The sequence below is a fragment of the Parus major genome, chromosome 9 (assembly GCF_001522545.3).
Source record: "Parus major isolate Abel chromosome 9, Parus_major1.1, whole genome shotgun sequence".
NCBI lineage: Eukaryota > Metazoa > Chordata > Aves > Passeriformes > Paridae > Parus > Parus major.
The window spans coordinates 3,031,778-3,054,585 of NC_031778.1; the positions used below are offsets into that span (position 1 = coordinate 3,031,778).

A 22,808-nucleotide genomic window follows, 5' to 3' on the forward strand; every position below is an offset into this window, starting at 1 on the left:
AAGCAGGCTCCATTTAATTTTCACTGAGTAACAAGCAGAATAATGAGATAAAATGCCTTTGGAATCACTTCCCAGTTATTTTTTCAGCAGGTATTTCCATTCTTCAATCTAAATTCAATTCATACACAGAAAGCCAGATTTGAGTGTACAGGCTGGCCAAAACAAAAAATACAGGTTCTGTAAGCTTGATGCCTGGATGCTTTAAATAATTCAGACTAGTAAAATAGTACTTCAATAATACTGAACATTATGGGATGGACAAAAGCTATGTGAGGGTCAAATGTCAGCAACAGCTCCTTATCAAATGGAGTGTCTCTTGCATGTCACAGAAAACCTTTAGAGATACAACTTTATTATTATATCATCGCTATTATGACTGCTTCAAAAGCTGAGATGATTTTCAGGCTAAAGCCCTGCAAAGACTGACTAGAGGACAATGGGAGCCTGCTCTGAGCCTTCCTTCCACCCAATGCCCTGCTGAACCCATCACATGCACAGACCAAATGGTTATTTCTAGAGTGAAAATACACAGTAGAGTGAAGTCATTAGCAAACTGATGTACTACAAGTAAAATCCTGGATATTTTCCCTATTTCAAAACATGACAACTAGCAGATTTTCCCCTCTGCAAAAATATTCCATTTAAAAAGATGAGAAATAGTTGGGAGATAAGAGATCTCGAAAATTATCTAACAACCTAAAGAACCTATGCAAGAGACTTTAAATTTAAAGGTCTCTTTTTATCCTAAAAAAAAAAAAAAAAGTGAAAATTAAAGCGCATTTACAGCACTTGTACCCAGTGCTGTGTACCTGTGAAGTCACATCTCCAACCTACCAGAATCCTAAGGTTGGCCCCGGTTTTATGGTGATGCCCATAAAACAGCTGAAACAATCCAAACCAACCACCCTTCTTTTGCCACCTTTCCACCTTGTAAAAGCCCTGTTTGCAGGGAGAAGGATCTACCTAAACATTGGCCACAGACAACTGAAGGAGAACCTGCCAGCTAGAAAACATGCAATCCCCTTCACGTGCTGCTATGTTTGCAGAAAAGGACAATCTTCCAGTGGAATCAGATATACAGGAAAGAGAGTTCAAGGGATATATCCAGTCTAAAAGAAAAGGTCTCCACAATAAATATAATCCCTACAAAGAAATCTGAGCTTCTAGTCCTGTTTGTATCCCAAGCAAATGATCTGCACAAACCAGGAATTTGGAACCCACACACCAGTGTTTGCCTATTGTGCTCTATTTTCAACTAAGTGCTACAGGGGGGAAAACTGTGTGGAGAAAACTGGGAATAAAACAGATAAGATGCCTTGGCTAGGAGAACAAGTATTTATTCTATTTCAAAGGTAAGGGTAATGAAAATAAAGCTAAAAAGCCCATGTTGTCATTTATATCAAAGTTTTCCTTGTTTTATTGCATAAACAATTAAAATTATGAATTAGTACAAATCTGTAGGTTCATAATTGGCAATCTGAACAGACACAAAGATACTCAAAACCCCAACATAGAATTCAATAAACATTTACCATATAAAAGATAAAAGTTCAAGAGATCAATTAAAAAATTCCAGCTCTCTTTGTTTGAATGTAATCTTTTACTGGCAAGAGTAGCACCTATGGAACTGGGGAGTCCCTCTAACCAAGGCACACATACCCCTGTATGTACCGATAAACAGGAAATTTGGCATTCGAGCAACTGCACAACATTATGACTTTTGAAAATGTACAGGAAACCTTCCCACAGACCAGGTTCAATTAATCATGTTCCAAATTTGAACTTGCAGACTTCCAGCTCACCCACTGGGACAATCCTATGGGAGCCCATGGGAAGGTAATTAATTAAGAGTACTTAATGATTGCATTTGGAAATATGAAGTCTCCCCATCTTCAGACAGAGAATGTATATGTACAGCCATACATATACACACAGCCCTTGTGACAAGTGAGGTGTAAGAGTCCCTAAAAATGACAGGCAATGACAGCTAAAGGACTATGTTGAGACCTGTGATTACTCTCATTCAGTACTGAGTAATTATGGCTTAGAACATTTTGTAAAATGACAATAATGGGAATGACTTACCGATAGGTTTGCACCAAAATAACCGTAAAATTATAACAACTTTTAAGAGTGTCTTCACAAAATCTTACTCCTACCAAGACTTGCAACTAGACAAAATCTACCACCACCAAATAAAAACACCCAATACCATAACCAAGCCACCAAAACCACCAAAATAAAAATCCCTTAAACAAAATCACCTATGACCACTATACAAATAAGCACAGGAAAAAGGAGATCAGTACTTGGTATTATCCAGATTATTCAGCAACTCTGAAATTTACTGGAAATTAAAGTGAAAGTTGAGGGTAGATTGATATATTGCCCTATTCCACCCTAAGATAAAATATGGCAAGTCCTGGGAATATACACCATGTATTACTTTACTAATGAATACTTTAAAATTACAAAGTCTACGCAAAATAGATAACACAGGTTAGTAAACTTAACAAAGCTTAACCAGGTGGTGGATAGGTCAGAGAATATTCCATGACCCATGTTTTGTGCAAATTAAGTTTCATTAACTGCATAGATGACAAACAAAAATGCTCTGATGTAGCACTTTCCATTTAATAAATGTGTTTAAGCATCAGAAGGGCTGTAAGTACACACACAGAGAAGTACAGGTGGGGATTAAATTGCTCACTCAAAACCCATTTTGCTTTCTTTCAGTCACACTGCAACATTCAGCTGAGCACTGCAGAGAGCTAAACCCAGCAGCCTGACTCACTGGGAAAAGCCACTAATATTGCCATGCATCCTACAGCTGCCTGTGTTTGTTAAAACTGAACAGAGAGATGTGGAAGGATGGAAAGGAGTCCTGCTTCACTGTGGGCTCCTGGCACACTCCCTTTGCTGAGCCAGCGCTGCAACAGCTGCTGGGTGCACTGTGTAAAGCACACCTGGAAAGCCCTGTGGTTCTCCTAATGGAAAAACACAGCACTAAAACCTGTTAGTTTAGTGCACTGGTTAGAAATGTTCATACCTCTGTGTGCCCCCATCTCTCCACGGGCTGGGAGGCACAAAGCAAATGTGCAAGGATGTACCTGCAGAAGGGCGGGGGGATGACTGCTTGCTGGCCACAGACTCACAAAATTTACACCTAGGTTTTATCTGCTCTACCACAACTCCTCAAATGCTGCTTTCTTGCATGTGATACTTGACAAAGATCTTCTTGATCTGGTCATTTTTCCTAAGTCATTTCCCTTGTTTTCCATGCCCTCGTGGTTCCCACAGCAGAGGTCAGTGCCTAGGGTCTGCAAGGCTCCTGCCTCTCACACTGCCAGCTCACAACTCACCCTCATGAAAGGAAAGCTTTTTTTTCCTATTTCTCAGAAATAAACTGAAATCAGTACCAGGAACTAAGTTTTAGTATCAATACCGTAACAAGAAAATAAAACAAACCACAGGGAATAACACTGGATTAAGTGACACTGCCAGGACTCCACACTGCTCTCCAGTTCATCACTCCCCTCATGCTACACAGAAGTAAATGAAGGCGACAGAGCAGGGAAAGACATTCCTTGTCTCATCTTCTACCACCTCAGGAGACAGCCTGGGGAGAAGAGGACAGCTCCACTGCACTGAAATAACCCACACATGGTACTCGAGCTCCCTGAGAAGGTCTGAGCTGCTGTGCTCCCTTGAGGGCAGCTGATTTTCTCTCCATCTCCGCTGGGAAGTGAATCTGAACTTATGTCTCTGAAGGAAATGATGAAGAACCTTTGCTCACAGCTTTCTTGCTATAATAAAAGCTCTGCTTATGAACAAATTTTTCTGCTCTTTTCTGTCTGTCTGGGAAACCTTGAACAAAACAGCACAGCTCAGCATGCAAAGATATCATCAGAGGCCATATGGCTTTGGAAATCAAGTGAAGCATAGAGGAAACCATGACAGCTCTATGCTATCAGTCAGCCACAGAACACATAGAACTAACAGAGGCACAGCAGCAGCTCTGAACTCTCATTCTGTACCTAAAACCTTCATCTGAACAGATCTGTACCAGGGTCAAAGCTTCTCTCAACTCCTCCTCACCTGTAGATCCACACAGCTTGCCCTAAGATAGAAGATTGAAATCCTAGTCACTACCATTCCTTTGGAAAACAAAAGGGGCACTATGTTAGAAATCTTATTGTTTTCTTTGGAAAAAAAAAAAGAATCCCTGAGAGTTAGAACTGCCAATAAAGATCTGCACAGTTTAAAATTTAAAAGGAAGAAAAACACTGAAGATGCCTTTTCAAATTAACTGTGATGCAAGAAGGCAAATTGGCAAGCCTGTACATTGAAAATACAGCAAAAAGGCAGCTTTTTCCCAAGGTCTTTTGAAAACTAAGGGAGTTTAGTTGGATTTATTCCCTATTCTAACATATTTAAAGGAATGCTTGTGACTGGGGCACAGGACATGAACAAGAGGCAGACACAGTTATATGTAATAGCTGAATCCTGATTCTTTTTTTAAAAGATCAAAGACATCAACAGCCTTTCTCTACATCTTTAGCTATATACTTGTCCCTGATGCTACCACCTGTTATAGAATTTGCAGACAGAAAATTTTTTGCTGATTTTCTTTATCTTCCTTAGGTTATACAATGTAGATCATTCTGGGAAGAAATCAGACAAATCACCTAAAAATATACTTAAAGGCTCTCTACACCACTGCAGACCTCCTCTAAGTCCTGTTTCAAAATGTCACACCACACACCCACAACATCTCCACAGGCCTGAATAAAGTCCCACAAAGGGCCAAAAAACACACATTCAACAGGAAAGAAATAAAACAGGGGTAACATACAGCAAAATAAAAGAGCACCTTGTAGTGCATTACTGGAGGTCTGAGCTAATACTTTGTTCTCAATGTGCTTTGTCTTTCTGTGCTGCTGGGAAAGGGGACAGGCTTCCCATGCGACAACACACATTCCACTCAAGCACAAGATAAAAGCAAGCACTGTGCAGAATAGTTATACCTTGGTAAAACTAACCTGGAAGAAATGCGTGACTAAAGGAGGTGTTATCTCCTCGAGTTCTGCCTCATGTTGAAAAGTATTCCATCAAAGTTTTAGTGATCAGAATTTTGAGAAATAATAGTATATTTTTGAATGTCTGAGTAAACAGTGAAGGTCTTTAATGATAAAGACCGTTTTTAAAGTGGTAGCAATAATATTGACCATAAAGTTATGTTTGTAACTAAGCTGCTTATTTTGGAGGCATCAGCTGTAATTAGTACTGCACTCTCTCTGCACAGGACTGAAAACTAGGCAGAAGGGAACCCCAGAACCAAGTGGCTGAAGGAGATGATGCTTTCCATCACGAGATTTGGGTCAGGTGCTATGGATTTCCTATTCTTGCTTGTGTATAGTGTAAAAAATGTTCTTACAAGCACAGAATTTCACCCCCACAATCCATGGCAGTTGGGAAGGTCATTTCACAACTTTCGTTGTTTCACTTCAATAAATGTTGCTAAATTAAATGTGACCAGTTAAGCAACAATTCAATTGTCTTTCCATTGCACTTCCAAACTTACAGCTCAAGCCTCACATCAAAGTTCTCTGTCTAAAAGAATTTACAAAAGCCCTGAAGCTCTGACTGTTGTCTATAGTATTTACCTCTCCTAACAACCCAATTTCTCAGAAAAATTACAGTATTTTTCTGAATACAGTCCATATTTTAAAAAAAAAGTTAAAGGCAACACCAGGTTTACCATCCGCTGTTCTTCACAGATACAGGACACTTTTCTGAATTAATTTTTGAGGATTTTTATGCAGAATGATTAATAATGAGAAAGAAGGGAAATGTGATGGGGATTAAGTGTTTTTATAGTCTCTGTGTATCTCCAAAGTGCTGCAAAATGTTTGCTGCTGGACTGCTGAAGACACCTGGAAGTCAGCAAATAAACTTGTCTTTACAAGAAGTTTGGAAACTGCTATTTCCATTTGGTTGTATACACATTCCCTCTTCCAAACTACCTTCCAAGGTGATAGGCAATATATTCTTCAAAGCATACCACAGATGTTTTGAAGGTTGAACCTTTGCATAGGTTGGTATTTTAAAACTCTCCTTCAGAGATGATTTGAAGATTGTTCATTTTTTTTTGATTATGGAAACAAAAAGAAACCCAAAATGAGGATCTTGCTACAGCACAGGAAAACAGGCAATTTAGTGGATGCAGCTGCTGGTTAACAAGCATGTGCAAAAGTGACTGTTTTATTTGGATTTTGGAGGAACAGCGTATTATATGAGACTCTTACAAATATATTTACAGCTGAAGAAATCCTTCAGTATACTGTAAGTTGTGATGTCTGCATGAGCCAGTTGACACTTACAATTCCCTGAAATCAGTGGGTTTTTTTCCTAAATGTAGTATTTTCCAACACTGTAGCCTATTATAACCCATTCTTGACGTAGTGTGATGCAGAAACACAGCATCCAAACTTGGATGCTTTGAGGGACACTGAAGAGGCACACAAATTTTTAAAAAAATTAAAAATCAACTATGTTATCTGATTTAAAATCCAGCCACTGGATTGTCTCATATCACACCCTATTGACTTCCAAGCCTGAAAAGCATAGAGGGATCCATCACAAAAATCAAGACTAATCAATTGATCTGTGTCTTCTCTGTCCAGTCTTCTTGCGTGAGATTTTTTAAATTATTCTGAAAGTCAAAGGCATAGCTGTCACCCATGGTTTGAGCAAAGGGGTTACTAAAGAAAAGGTTCACATCTGGAGGTGCAGCTGTTTCTGAGTCCCAGGAGTCGGTGTCGGTGCTGCTGGAGTCTTCTGTGGTGGTGGGTGGACAGCTCAGCTGCTCCAGCTGGTCAATAATGTCCGTGAACTGGAAGGCTGAGCTGGACTCGGAGCGCACGGAGTAGGCGGGGAAGTTCAGCATGGAGCTGGCCTCGGAATGGTTGGCAGAGCCATAGGTGTGCAGCGAGGAGGTCCCATTCAGCGGCAGGTTGTTGAGGGAGCTGCTCTCGGAGCGGTTGTTGATGAGGGAGCTCGTTTCCGAGGGGCTCAGGAGGCTTTGCATTCTGCTGGCTTGGGCCTTCACCTCAAACAGCTCTGAGGTATCTGATGGCCTCTCGTTGCCGTTGAAATCGCTCCCTTCAAATTCAAACTCTTCCATGTTCATATCCACAGCCTCGGTTGAGTACCTGTCAGGGCTCGACTGAGCAGAGACTGTGTTTTGCTGGAGGGCATGTGCAGTTAAACCAGCTGACTCTGACAGACACTTAGAAAACTCAGAACCCTGTAATTCTAACCCACTGTACACATAGGAAAATGCCTCAGAACCCCCAGCAAAAAAGGACATTTCTGCTGGGTCATCATCAATGAACTCCTCTGACACCTGCAATGGGGAATTTGTCAGTGTGAAAAGAGGGGCACCTCGGCTGCCATGCTGCTGCTCTTTTTCAGCAATGAATACACCTGTGGTAAAGTCATCCTCATCATTGTCATTTTTACAACCAGCATCCCTGCTCTCCTTACTACTCCTCTCTACGTCTACATCTACACCGCAACCACTTTCAACAACAGGACAAGACGGGTCACAGTTTTCTGCAACACTACCAAACCCAACACCTTGGAGCACAGGAGATCCAGGCTGCTGCATCAGCTTCCTCCCCGCTTCTTCCACTGGTGCTGCAGTGCTTTTGTCTGGAATCCTCGTGTACGCTGCTCGGGGGTCCAAGGAGGAAGGGCTGGGTTCGGCAAACATGGGCAGAATAGAAGTGGGACTGGCCAAAGAGTGAACCGAGTGGAAAGGGGCAGCTGTTGAGGCAGGAGACCCTGGAGTTCTCAAGCCCTCAGTGAATGGGACACTCTAAAAGGGGAAAAAAAAGCAGAAACACAGCAGATAAAAAGGTTTGTGGAATACATGAAAACAAATGTAACAACCTGTTACATCTATATGCAGAAGGAGTATACGCTTCACAGGAGCTCACTTTACAGCAGACACTGTACAGAATCTGATCCAGCAGCCCATGTAAAAGGCAGAGGCATTTTCCTTTAATTCTGATAACTGGATGTAAAGTTATAAGCATATATTTTATAGCTGTACAACCATCCACAAAGAAAAAAACCAAAATGACACTGAAATTCTGTGATGCTTCCTTAACCTCTCCCATGTAACACAAGAGCATTCAGTGAAAGGATTGTTTCTTGCTGCAGAAGGCATCTTACAACAGCTCTGAGACTGCCAGAGAGCAGTCAGAGAGTACCTGGAGATAAACTAATCCTCTGAAATAACAACATCCTAGAAAGTCCAACACTTCCTTTTTGGTTCAGTGGAACTTTGAGTTAAATATTACTTCACACTCCACTGACTACAACTATCAAATCAGTAACATCAATGAAAAAAATTGTGCAGCCACACAAAGAGCAAACAGTGGCAGCAATTCTGGTGAGTTAACTCCTCCACTATCAGCTCAGAAAGCTGTTTGTCCATGCCCCTGACCACAACACTGAGAGTGCTGCAGAACTGACCTGCTTTGGCACATCTGTGTTCGAGGTGCGAGTGGATGCTCTGACCTTGCTGTGCCTCCTGTGGAACAGAGCAGCCTGTCAGCATCCAAGACATGCATCAGCCTCATTCCTTCCCCCACCACTTATGGCTGTGCCAGTAGCCAATAGAAACATCTCAAGCTCTATTTTATCGGGTTTTGTTAATAACTAGTTTGAGTTTTAAAAGGTCAAAAGAGTTATAAATTAAATAATGCATGAGTAAGAAATGTACAAAACTGGAATAAAGATCCAGATCATTCACAGAATCAGAGAATCATTAAGACTGGAAAAGGCCTCTAAGATCATCAAGCCCAACTGTTCCCCCAACACTAACCCATGTCCCCAAGTGCATTATCTCCATGTTTTTTGACCACCTCCAGAGATATGACTCCAACACTTCCCTGGGCAGCCTGTGCCAGTGCCTGACCACCCTTAGACTGAAGAAATTTTTCCCAGTGTCCAACCTAAACTTCTCATGGCACAACCTGAAGCTGTTTCCTCTTCTCCTGTCACTTATTACCTGGGAGTAGAGACTGACCCCCACCTGGCTGGTGGGGGTTTCTTGGTACCACTGAAGGAGACTTTAAGAACAACTTGGGGCTGAATACTAACTGAATATTAAACAGCACATTTTAATTTAACTATATCATTATGATAAACATCAACAGAAGAATGGTTTCAGAACCAAAATGAGCTAATCCACAACAATTTTATAAATTCACTCAACCATATAAAATTTTGTATGTTAGACCCCAAAAGGTGGTATCCTTCATTACACTCATGGTTAGATTAATTCCATGTCAATAATTAAATAGAAAATCAAATTTTCAAATAGAAAAGGAGCTCAACTGGAGTCTGAGACATTAATAAAATGAATAATAGATTAATGCAAAAATTTTAAAATTCCTATTAAATCCCTATAATCTTTTGGATTAGGAGTAAGAGTTTCCCACACATCATTTGGATTAGGATTTGGATTAGGAGTAGGAGTTTCCCACACATAGACTGGTCAGCTTTGGAGTCAAGTAAGGAAAAAACAATTTGATAATGAAAACACATATTCTTAATTCATCTATTTATATGTTTAGAAACAATTGAGTATTTAAGGTCACAGTTTCAAACTTGCATATCCCAAGTTCCGTTATGTGCTCTGCTGATGGCACAGCTATAGTGGCACAGACAGGTCGTCACTGACATTATGGAATCTTCAGTACGTGCTGAACTTTCAGACAGCTAAGCCACACATTGTTCACAGACATCAAAACATGGTACCAAAACTTTCCTAAGCTTCTTATAGCATCACAAAATAATACTTTTATTTTTTAGCTAAACGTTTTAGTTTAGCTACCTTTGGTACCTGAGAATGAGCCTGCCTCCAAGCAGCATTAAAACACTGAAATTTAGGCAATAAGGACACTTTGAAAGTCTCAGCTATGTTTTGCCTTACAAAGTTATTTCATCTTACCTTTCATATGGGGTTCTCTTCATCCCACTGTCCTTAATATAATCCACTAGTTGCTTCTGTGTTCGTCCACTGTGAACCCACAGAAGTACAAAGATTATCAAACACAGGGGATGAGCATCAGAGATGGAATGTCTTTAGCATACTTCTTCCTTTTTATCTGATTTTCTAAGACATAATAAGTGTGCTCTGTTTCTCCCTACCTGTATCTGAAGGATGACCCTCTGGTGAAGAACACTGCTTTAGCCTTTGGCTTTGGCTGGTCAAAGAGCCTAAAGAATGTGTGATACTCAACACAGATTTTCCAGAAGTTTTTACACTCATCCCTACTTCCCAAAAGAAACTCCAATGTATCTTGATATGGGCCCTGGAGAAAAAACATAGAAGTTCAGTGGCTCCTAAAATGACAGTAAGGAAACAGGAAGGCACAAATGTGTGCCAACAAAACAGCTGAACTCCAGCAAGATGCAGGATTTTGCTAAATCACTTCTCATCTGCCTTAAAACAAGGTGGAGCGATTCTGAATGCAGTTAAAAAATATTTAATAGCTGTCAAAAATGCTTGCTTACCTTGAAACTGTGAAAGTATTTAAAAATCACTTGAATTTAGAAACATGCTCAATATAACCCACCTTTAGAAAGTTCAAAGAAATTTAAATATTTAAGTGAAATAGTAGCTGTTTTAAAATACTATTCCTTTTTTTAGGAATTCTGATGCTTGTCTCCTGGAAATCTAGACAAAGCTGGAAAATACTGCATATGTCAGAGTACAGTTATCACATTAAATTTCTGAGGGTCTCTTTGTGAGACACATTGCTACATGAGCAGTGTGTCCTGTTTCAGGTACCCTTGATACATGAAATTATGTGCAAAGTTGTTTTTTTCCTCTCTTTTAATATAAATTTAATATAAATTAAATTGAATGTAATTTAGTCACTCAGCATGGAAGCAACAATTTTGATGACATTTGCAATCAAAAACTTCTACTGTAAATTAGCTAAGTATGAAAAATAACACTTGTGCTGTAGAGATGTATAGAAAAGATGAAGTAAGAGTAATCACACCATCCTTAAAATTAAGCTACAAAAATTTAGCTTCAGCCATCTATTCCTACCTGAGATGTATCAGGTAATTCTCATTTGAATCAAGAAAGTGGATGCAACTTTTTCAAAGCAGAAGTACTGAGACAGGGTGCACCAAATAATTGGTTCTGTCTTATATTTATACATGTGTAAGCCTGTGTCAAGGATAAGCTGATATTAAAACACAAAACCTAAAGATCCTAATTTGTGGGGAGAGAAAGGAAAGATTTACACTTGAATGATGCAGCCAAGCCTGTCTGCTGATTCCTGATAGCCTATTCTATAAAATCACAAACTCCAGAAACATTCATAATAAAATGAAGCATAGGTATTTTTTCCAACAGACCAGTCTATATTACAGTAAAAGTTACACAGACCTCTGGGTGGAGCTTAATAAGGAATCTTTTCCTCTTGAAGCTCAGTTTACGGACCTTGGACCAGTTGAAGGTATTGATTTTCGTGTTACCCTGAATAAAAATGAGAATGATCAAATGTTAGCAAAAGTTTCAAACAAAATTCTGTTGTGGGTATATAGATGTGTATGTGGACACATCCAGCTGGATTTTTAGTTCTGGTGACAATATTCCCTTAAACAAGAGAGGCCACTGAGCAATCTGAGAGATATTGCAGGACTGCAGGGGCTGCTCCACCTCCAAAAGAAGCTGCCCCAAAGTAACCAAAGAACAGGTAAGACACAGCTGAGCAGCCAAACAGAAATACTTCAGTAAATCAGCAGCCTCTGTGTTTTGGGGAGAGAAAAACTCCATCATTGCATTCATAAACAGGATGCTGAGCACTGAGCCGCTTCTTTAAAACCACAAACAAAGTAACACTAATTGGTCCAATCACTCCAATCAATCAGCATTCCTATATAATAAGAGCAACAATATCCCAGCAAAAATCCACTGGAACATTAAAAGAAGAGGAACAAAACCAAAATTCCAGGATAACAGATCTGTCCCAGGGCTGTTCCAAATGAATTGATGTTTTTCTCTGATCACATACCTAACTTCAAACAAAGCCCCTCTACTTTACTGTCACCTGGTTTTGATGCTCTGCCCTCTGCACAAGAACAAGCTGCACCAAACAGTATTCTCTGGGGGCTTAAATGACACTTCTTGAGCACAGAACACATTAAATTTTCAAGACACCTGATTTTAAAATGAGAGACTTACTCCAAGACATGCTAAAGGACAGACAGTCTGCCATACCTGGAACACCAGCACACCCATGTGTGAAACCGACAGATTGATTTTGGTGCCCTCACGGTCGGAGGCAAGGTGGAATCTGATGCCATACATCTCCAGTTTTCGGGCAATTTCAAGCACTTGGAAGTCAGATTCAGCAGGAGTTTGACTCCTATAATGAGGAATTAAAACAAAGTTTTAAGAACAATCTGATTCTATAACATGGCTAACACACTTAAGTCTGAACTTGAGCACTAAATTAGAATTTTCTTTCTCATCTAGTTGGGTGGTTTCACTACAGCTCATGTGTTACACTGAAAGTTCTCTAATGACACAGCTGATGGCCAGTGTCAAGTGCATCCCAAGACAGATGCTGAAAGATATATTAATTAGCTCAGAGTTTTTTCAGTTGAGAAACTATAAAGTTGAACAAATCCAAATTCAATCCAGTGCTCCTCCTTCTGCTTGCTTGTGTACACATCAGCATTAACTAAGATAAGGAGTGAGAACTGGTGAAGTTGCATAGCCAGCAAAACAGAAACAATGCAAATATTGCAACAGAATCACCCTTTTCAGGTCAGGTTTTGGGACCACAAAATTATTGCTCTATTACTACCAGGTGCAACACATTCCCCTACCAGCCATTGGCTGGATAATTCCCTCTCTGCCAAGGAATCCAGAGAAGGATCTTTAAAATGAAATCTCTTTTGCTGTCAAAATTACTCTAAAAACAAGAGAAAGCTGTACACAGACAGGAGCAACTGCTCTGTAAGGGTGCACAAGGTCCAAAACAGCAACAGAGAGATTAGTCATGACTCTGGCACACACCTATCAGTTTCAGCCCTCACTAACATTTTGCTCTCCTCCATGAAAACAGTCCTTTTATTTCCTCAATCCCCCTAGTTGTTTTTTTTCCATCAGAGGGAGTGTATAAGATTGTAGTGCATTTTCAGTGGGTACTTGTACTGACAAAAGTTTTTCCCTGTAAGTCAAAACACTCTGTAAGTTCATGGGTCCTGACAAGATCCTCCAAGAACGAGCAAATGGTGCTGTGGAAATGAAGGAATTCTTAGAATCATAGAACCATTAAATCATTAAGGCTGAAAAAGACATTGAAGATGATCAAGTCTAACCATTGCTATTGATCATGCCCCAGTTGCACTACAAAGCAGAAAAGTCTTTATCACAAACATAAGCATGTCACCCAAGTAGGTCTCTGAGCTACAAACAACTTGCAAGAAAATGCTGCTACCCAGTTTTAAGCATAATATGGTCCAGGAGAACCAGGACAAGCAGGAGAACCTTCTCCTATGCTAACCACAGGGAAACTCCACTGCAGGACTGCCTCCAGATCTGGGGTCCCCAGCATAAGTGGACACTCTGTAAGATGAGTCAAGACCAGAGGATGGCACAGAGATGCTCCAAGGGCTGGTGTCCCTCTGCTCTGGAGACAGGCTGGGAGAGGAGAAGGCTGTGGGAAGACCTCATTGTGGCCTTTCAGTTCTTAGCAAGGGCTTTTTAAAAAAGAGGGAGAGGGACTTTTTATATGGATAGAAGGTGATAGGACATGGGAGAATGGTTTTAAACTAAAAGAGATGAGATTAAGATTACATTAGGAGAAATTCTTCCCTGTGAGTGTGCTGAGGCCCTGGCACAGATTATCCAGAGGAGTTGTGGCTGCCCCATCCCTGGAAGTGTCCAAGGCCAGGTTGGACAGGGCTTGGAGCAGCCTGGGATAGTGGAAGGTGTCCCTGCCCATGGCAGCAGGTCAAAGCAAGATTAAGGTCCCTTCCATCCCAAACCACGATGGAATTCTGTGAAACACCAGCAGCACAGGACCTGCTGGGACATTCAGAGCAGTGAGGCTGCATCAGCCACAGCTGGATAAACTGACCCCCTACATCACTATTGACAATGACTAGAAATAATAAATAACAAATTATTTTCATGTGCAAGTTCACCAGGATAAATGTAATAATACAAGGATGACACAGATGCTAAAAAAATATTATTCTATTTACAAACAGCCAGTGTTGAAACCATATTAGATTCCTGCACAGACTAAGCAAATTTTACAAGCCATTTTTTCAAAAAGATAATGGCCTTCCTTCCATAAACCTGCATTTCATTTTAGTAAAACAGATGACAAACTGTTTTTAGCATTACCTATTTTTGTGTACTACACAGTGCCAACCACAACATAGGTAATAAATAAATTCTCCTGCTTCCTCAATTGGCTTTTCTAGTCATACTCCTTAAAAATACCTCCTTCTACCTACCTAGAGTAATGTGTTAAACAATTGTTTAGCACCATATAGATTTTTTTAAAAAATACAAATAGAGAATATTGAAGTTAATGATTATTCCATTTGAATTTAACAGAACTAGGGATGATACAAATTAACTCCAAGTAGGAACTGTCTCTACAATTCAGAATACAATATTTCATATGCTACCATTTTAAAAATTGAAGTTGCTAGAAAAAGCAATGCTTCTTTTATACTTACTAAAATTCTCTTTAGTGTAAAATACACATGTACACAAAATGCCCTGAGAAAGTAAACCTGAATGCACACATGTTTGACAACAGCATTCTGTTGCCTTGTTCATTCTGGAGGGGAAAACAAAGAATCTAAAACACTACAGCAGGAAATCACAAATTTATTTTGCCAGCTGCAGAAGGCAGAGATTCAGTGACATTCCTGACTTTACAAGCTCAGTCTGTAATCCACCCTTATCCAAAGGTCAGTATTCTGTGACCATGGCATATAAAGGGAAGAACATAAGAGGCACAAAAACCTGATTTCAAATGGAAACAGAAATGCCAAACCATAGAGTCTTGTAGCTGCATTTCTACCAGAGTTATTGCTATGTGTACTAATTATGCCTAAGAGCTTCAACTGGTAAAGCAGATTTGTATTCCCTTCACTGAAATGAGTAACACTGGAGTAAGTGCTTTTAATATTAACTTTAACTGTTGTTTCCATTTCCACCACAGATTCCTTAACTACGTCAAAAAAGCTGGAGTACCATGGTTCCTATTTATTAAATATATACAAGACAAAAGAGGTAGATCATAAATCCTACTTTTGGCCAGGGCTTCCTGAGTCATGCTCTCAGAGCACTGTGTGCAACTCCCACCCACACTAATTCCTCCTATAATTCTTCTGTATACAGCGACATTAAGAATGAAAGCAGGGCTTTGTCTTTTAAAGAGGGTGCTGAGGTTGGGAAGGAGGGTTGGAAGGGAAGGAAGGCAAAAACAAAAAATGGCAACTAGAAAATTTGAGCTCTATAGTACTAAAAATTCCTCATGAACTGTGATGTAGAACCACTGACTTATTTTGTGCACCATTAGATATGATCCAAAGCATAGCACATCTTAGGAAAAAAAAATAAAAGTAGATACCAGCCAATTTTAAGAGTGTTCACTTGCACACAACCTGTCTGTACCCACCAGAGAAGGCTGAGCCTGGTGTGGAGGAGCTGGGAGCAGAGCCAGGCAGCTCTGCCTGTACCACAGACAAGTACAAAGAGAAGCAGCTACAGAAATTTCCCTCAGATGCTGCCTGCAGGCTTAACTGCACAGCCCAGCCCCAAAACAATCTGCTCTAATTTTGTTCAGCCATTAAGCAGATAAATCTACTTAATCTTCCCCAGGTCAATGGACAACACACTAATATCGGTATTTCCAGCAAAAACTGCTGTCAGTGCAATAGGTGTTAGTGCAGAGGTTCCTTACAGCCATCCAGATAGATAAATATTGGTTGTGATACAAGATTCCCATGGCAATGAACTCAAAATAAATGCTGTCAAGTGTCAGGTGATTTACAGAGCATTTAAACCTAGTGATTAATATAGAACTTTAAAGATGAAGTGTCAAGTTAGAGTTTTTCTAATTTACACACAATTTAAAGAATTTAAATTCATGGACAACTAAACTAACAAGAGCTTAGTTGAGTGAAAGGATGTGAGGGATAACAGTAAACATAAATATCAATCTATTAAATTTTCTACTTCTTTCCTGATTTATGTATGTACAGACAAACAAACCACAGACATGAACACAGGAAATATGTGTCATGTTGAATCCTGCACTCACCTCACAGCAAGTATTCTACTACTCACAGGAAGACAGAAAACATTGTATTTTGAGTGTCTGAGTGTCAGGAATTAACTGCACCAGCACCAATACACCATCTACAAAACATACATCTTTTATTTTTAATAAACCATAGAAATAAAATAAGTTAATTCAGGTTCTTGCTGGAGCAATAACTAATGTGCTACACCAAAAATATAACTAATTTTGTTTACCGTTACTACATGTGCAAAGTATAGAAACCATATTCCTATTATTTTTTAAAGTCAAAGAAAGTATTTACAAATGTAAAAGAAAAAAAAATATGTTTAATAGAAAATAAGCATTTAATTGCCATCCTTCCAATTATAACATTCTCTATTTACTGGATGGGTTGGATACACAGGTTCTATTTTATTGATGGTGATCACGTTCTACCACTTCTAATAGCTACAGTGAAGCAATTAAAAAAAAAACAAAAGGAAAATGGGCAAAAAGAAAGCGCCCCAGAAACAATCTGGAGGAGATGAGCCACCCTGTCAGAAGTGATTTTCTCTTCCTGGACATCTGGTTTGTACAAGAAATCTCTGTCAGGAGCAATCATCAGTGGAAGAATCACAGAATCCCAGGATGGTTTGGGTGGGAAAGCACCTAAAAGATCATCCAGTCCCCCCCACCTACTGTGGGTAAGGACACCTTCCACTATCCCAGGCTGCTCCAAGCCCCACCCAACCTGGTCTCAAAAATATTAGTCTACTAAAGGCAAGTGGGGGAAGAATAAGGTAAATTAAAGGAAATAAAATATTAAAATAAATGAAAAAAGTAAAAAATATGACACATCAGGATGTGAGAGAAGCATTTTTCTCTGTCCAACTGCACTATGCGTCACCAGGAAAAAGCCAAATGTCCAGGTCCCTGCTCCTGCCTGCTCATTGGAACAGAAATGAGGAAAAATGTGTCTACACTGAGAAAACTCAGAACCCTCTTCAACTGCTGAAGATGGGAAAGGGTGGTCAATACTCCCTGAGGAAGGGAAGAGGGAAAGGATGTGTGTGCTAATTTGGGCTGAGGTTAATTTTCTTCACAGTAGCTGGTACCAGGCTGAGATCTCTGTCTGAGCTGGGAATGTGTTGATAACCCAGGGCAGTTTTCCTTATTGCCCAGCAAAGCTCAGGCAGAGGCAAGGCCTTTTCTGCTCCACACATAGCTCTAGCAGGGAGGGGCTAGGCAAGGACTTGGGAGGGGGCACAGCCAGGACACCTGATCCCAACTGACCCCAAGGATATTCCATCCCATATGGCCTCGTGCTCAGCATATAAAGCTGGGGGAAGAAGGAGAAAGGGAGGACATTTGGAGTGATGGTCTTTGTTCTCCCAAGTCACTGTCACCCATGCTGGGATCCTGGTTTCCTGAGGATGGCTGAACACCTGCCTGCCAGTGGGAAGTAAGGAATGAATTCCTGTTTTGCTTTGCATGCATGTGTGGCTTTTAATTCACCTATTTAAACCATCTCAAGCCATGAATTTTCCCACTTTCACCCTTCCAAATCTCTCCTTCAACCCACAAATTGGGAGCCAGCAGCAGCATGGGGCTGAGCTGGGGTTAAACCATAGAAGCCACAGCTAATTTTAAGACTGCACTGCCTGCAAAATGCCATCTCTCTAACAAAAATGTTTCCAAAGGTGCAGGGGAAATTTGAAACGTGCCTTCAAGGTACTCAGGTATTGCTAACATTCAAAGGTAACCTTTTCTAACTTTGTGCCTCTGCTGTTAATCTGAATGTGGCTTGTATGTACTTTTCTACAACACTGCCTTAAAATAAGACTTACAATCATTTTAATAATATGGCTGCATTGAATGCAATTCTCATTAAACTAATTTTGAAAAGCACATTTAGGAAGCAAGGAATCTTTACCTATTAACCTTCTTCTGACTCCTTCCTGACAGGCAAAAATACAAACTTTCCATACTGTAGCCAATGATTAGAAGTAACTAGTTTGAAAAATAAGTTCAAATCTATTTAAAAAAACCACCAGTCCCTGACTCAGAAGACAGTCACAACCTTTCCATCAAGAGAAGCAAACCAGGAAAATTCCCCACAAGCAGAAGCAACTCAACAGAATCCTGGTACATGACTAACACTGGGCTGTTCTGTCCATGCTCTGGGGGTTAGATCCAAAAATCCCACATTTTACCTCAAATCTGAGAGCCACCAGCCTACCCTGCATGGTATCATCAAAACCTTGCATGACCCATTTGCAGCTTCAGGCTCCACAGCACCTTGCAGCAGTATCACAATGTCACTACAAGTTCTGTGAAAAAGCTCCCCCTTTTAATCAGCTTTGAAATTACTAATTATTTCAGCATTTTTCTTCAGTCAAGAGAAAAATAATGAAATTAATGGTTTCCCTCCTCCAGCTACCTTCTCCCAAGGGGAAGAATCCTAGCATATATTTAAATTTGCCTCAAAATTACTTTACATCACTTAAAAACATTTCTTTTGTTTCTTCATCATTTCCACATGCACCTCAAAGGTTCAAAAGCAGAAAAAAGTATCCACTTGATTTCATGAAGAATTGATGAAGTTGAAATTTCATCATTAGCAATAATTTCAGAACAAGTCAAAATGACTGGTCATAAACAGCAAATAGTTAATTACTGAAATTCTCAGGAATTAATTTTCCAACACTACAGGATATGTCTTTAAACACAGATGCTGCCCTGAAAAACCTTTGTTCTGTCTTAAAAGGAAATCAGCAACAATCCACTAGTTCACCCATGAAGAGCAAAGGAAAATCTAGGTTTGGATTAAAACACAGAACCATGCAAATAAAATGCATGTGTGGACTTTCACAATTTATAAAATAACTTCAAATTGCCAAATCCTAATCTCAAAAATTACAAAAAAATAAGCTCCTCCAGTTTCTGACTCCATGTTAGAACTAATTTTTTATTTGTGGTAGAGTTTCTTTGTCACGAATAATCTTCCCTTATTTCAAAAATACCCAGCTGTAAGGTATTGCATGAATTCTGATGGAAGTTACTTCTTCCCCACTCCTTCCATCATTCTCCATCTCCCTTATGCTTAATGTGTAGCAAGAGAATACAATGCAATTGATTTCTAATTATTTAGACAAAAGCAAGAGCTCTGCATATGCAGGCAAAACTGAGTTTAAACTACGTAGAATGGAAAATTCTGAAGAATTCTTTTTCCTTAACCCATTATTAAATGATAGCTTTTTCTTTGGTGCCTTATTAAAGGTGCCAAGAATCACTTGAGAAAAACTCCTGCCCAACGACTCCACCCTGACTATGTAACTATTGCTACACCAAATGTTCCTTGCTCCAGGTAAATGGTGTTTCATTTACACACTCTTAACATCACACAGCTGCTCAACCTCCCCCAGGCAAGCCCATCTGCTGCCCAGGGTTTACCTTAACCTCACTTACACATGCTTCCTGTGAAACTCTAGGATCTTTCCTTCAAGTTTTTCCTGGTTTGGCAAATACCGGTTTGTTTTAAGGTGTTCTCGATCTTCTGATTCATCAAAATCCCCTATTTCAGCTACAACAGAAAAACAAAAAAATGTTAGAGTAAGAAGAAACAACAGAAAAGGAACAATAACAGAAAATAAGGAATTATAAAAGGAATTTTAAAAAGGAATTAGAGAGACTAGAAGAGCCTTTAAGTGCTTCAAATTTGTGCATGATGCTTTGCACATTCATTTTGCCAAACTCACATTTATCCCAAGCTGATTTCCTGGGGATTATAGCAGTATTCGAACATTGTCTGGAAAATTTAGAATTCTTAAGGGTGCAAGGTGTGAGACTTGTAGAAGATCTGTGAGGTGGTCTGAACATTTCTTCCTTACAGATACCTTATACCAAATAGCATAATTCAATTTAGTTTCCACTATATATGTAAAATAGTAATAGCCAAGGCTACGTGGGAAGATGGCAAATTACATCTGGGATTTTGGTCTCCCCTTCACATATCCATGTCTTTCAGATGCAATGCTGTGAATTTAAGAAGATTTTACGGAAGAAAAAAGCATTATTGTAAAATGCAGAAGAGCTTTCACCTGATACAAAATGAAATGATCAGAAGTCTTTGGCTTGGAATATAAAAGCAAAAGGCAGGCAGAACATATGGCAAATGTATATTAAAATTACAAGTTGAATAAGTAAATTTCAAGAAGACATTTACTTTTTCTGATAAAAAGTATGAAGTTCCAATATTAAATTTCCAAAACAAAAGGTTTTAAAATATAAAAGGACATATGTTGTCCAAAAAACTTCCCAAAAACGATGCTGTGAAGCTCATCTCTGTGGAAGGATGCCAAAAATATAAGCAAATTCAAAAATTAAACAAATACAAGGGCAACCAAACAGGGTTGCAGAGTGAGTCTGTGATGCTGTATGTGCAGTGATTATGGGATGGATGCAGCAAAGGAAGACCTGCTATATACTTGCTCTGTGTCTGAGGGCATCTGCCATCAGCTATTGTCAGAGAAAGGAAAAGGCTTGTTCTTAACAACAACACAGAAAATTGTGTTTAAAATCTATCCAGCACATGAAAGAGCAAGTAAAAAATACTGAAAGGTGCTTTTATAAAATAATTTATGTTGGAAATAAACCTGTTCTTTCTCACAGCCCATTTTCCAGAAGAGCAAAATCAGGCTAAGCAAGGCCTGATGGTGAGATTCACTCATCAACTCCATAGTGCTGGAAAATCATGAGCAGGTTTTAATGGTGTCACTCACTGATGGCACACACACAAGGTAGATTTGCTCTTCCAATAAAATCACCAGAAGTAATACTATTATAACTGTATTATATTGCATTGCAGAATTAGACAAACAGTAACATGTGAAGAAGCATCATTGATCAGCTTTTGCTTCCAACCAGCAAAGAGTCACCAAAGGCCCTGTCTCCAGGTTGAGATGCAGACCTGTGAACACTTCAGCTGCTGCTCCAGCAATCTGGTGTCTGAACTCACTCAAAGTTTCCAACCTCCTCCTGTCTCAAAGGCCACATTTTAGGCCTTTAAGCATGTACAGACTGAGCCAGCAGCAGCATGGAGTGCTTCCAAATAAATTGCTTCCCATTTCTATTTACAGTCCCAGTGAGGAGGAAAGCTGCTGACAGCCCCACTGCAGAACCTGTTCCAGCATGGTTCTTAGCTGTATTTCAGCCCAGCTCCTGTTTAGCCATCACCTCCCAGGCACAGGGAAAGTGAGAAGTGAAGCTGAGGGAGCACCTAGACAGGTGGGAACAGCTGTCTGGAAGATGTGGAGTGCTGGCAACAGAGCTTGCAGAGCCAGGGAAACAACAAGGGGATGGTTTTGTACTGACCTCCCTGAAGCCAAATTTACCTTGTACATAGGTACCAGCTGTTGCTCCCAAAGACAGCCCTGATGACCATCCCAGGGTTGAAAACCAACATATTTAGAGTGTGTGTAGAAGTAAATACTGTGAGAGACAGATACCTCTTTTAGTTACTAAAGCTTCTATGTCAGATTCAATGTGGCTTAGCACTGGCACCGTCAGCAGTGTCAGCCCAACTGGGATACTCACACTGCAGAAGGTGGGAGACCAGCAGAGCAGCCGTGTTGTCACTGCAGGTCAGTCTCTCCTCTGCCAGGTCTCTCTTGATCTGCAATGCAAACAGGTACCTGGAGGAGAAGTAAAAGGGCTGGAGTTACACAGACCATCCTGACACATGAAAGGACAACAGAACAACTGAGCAGGAGGTTATAAAAGCAGCATCTCCTGATCCTTCTGCTCTCCAAATAACACAACAGCCTGGCTACCAAGGAGTGTCAAATCAAACCAAAATAACCTGTGACTACTCCAGTGCAATTTATCAGCACAAAAAGGCTCAAAGGAACAAGGAAGCAGAAGGAAAACCATTTTTTAAGTAGTCTCTGTCTGTGCCATAACAGCAGCTGCCATTTTTTGCTGGAAAGGAACTTAAAGAACACTTCAAGTGATATTATCTATTAGAAAGAAAAGATGGAAGAACATCACTGATTCCAGTATTTTGTCAGGAAAACTGGTAAGCGTTTCTGTTAGCACTCAACTGATCAACTCAGCAGTTTTATTTTCCAGAACTACATTAGCAGCCTACAAAGACAGTAAGAAGTTCAATTTACTTTTCTTACAATGCTATATTAGTTTAACTAAAATATTTCCCATTCAGTTGTTAATGAGGAATCATTTCCTTTTAATTGGAAGATGGTACAGTAAGGACTACAGTAAACAAGCAACAACTCACTACTATAAACCCTCAAACTGACTGATCCTTTTACTTTACTGAATTACACCCTGAGAGATAGCAATAAGATTTTTTAACAGAAGAATTTATTTTAAAACTTTATTCCTAAAGTAAAAGATACTAAAAGTTATAAATTTTGAATGATAGGGGTTTTTTTA

At 39.8% G+C, this 22,808-nt stretch overlaps 1 protein-coding gene across 6 annotated transcripts in view; it reads right to left on the bottom strand.

The window, feature by feature from the left end:
* Positions 1-22,808, bottom strand: part of FARP2 (FERM, ARH/RhoGEF and pleckstrin domain protein 2) — a 72,335-nt gene that overhangs the window by 24,164 nt on the left and 25,363 nt on the right. For all 6 annotated transcript variants that reach the window (XM_015637792.2, XM_015637791.2, XM_033516782.1 and 3 more), the window contains exons 6-13: positions 21,951-22,048; positions 19,824-19,938; positions 12,317-12,464; positions 11,483-11,572; positions 10,228-10,391; positions 10,028-10,096; positions 8,545-8,602; positions 7,642-7,882 (exon numbers count right to left, since the gene is read on the bottom strand). In XM_015637792.2, coding sequence (XP_015493278.1) covers positions 7,642-7,882; positions 8,545-8,602; positions 10,028-10,096; positions 10,228-10,391; positions 11,483-11,572; positions 12,317-12,464; positions 19,824-19,938; positions 21,951-22,048 — 983 coding nt within the window. The remainder of the gene's footprint in view (positions 1-7,641; positions 7,883-8,544; positions 8,603-10,027; positions 10,097-10,227; positions 10,392-11,482; positions 11,573-12,316; positions 12,465-19,823; positions 19,939-21,950; positions 22,049-22,808) is intronic.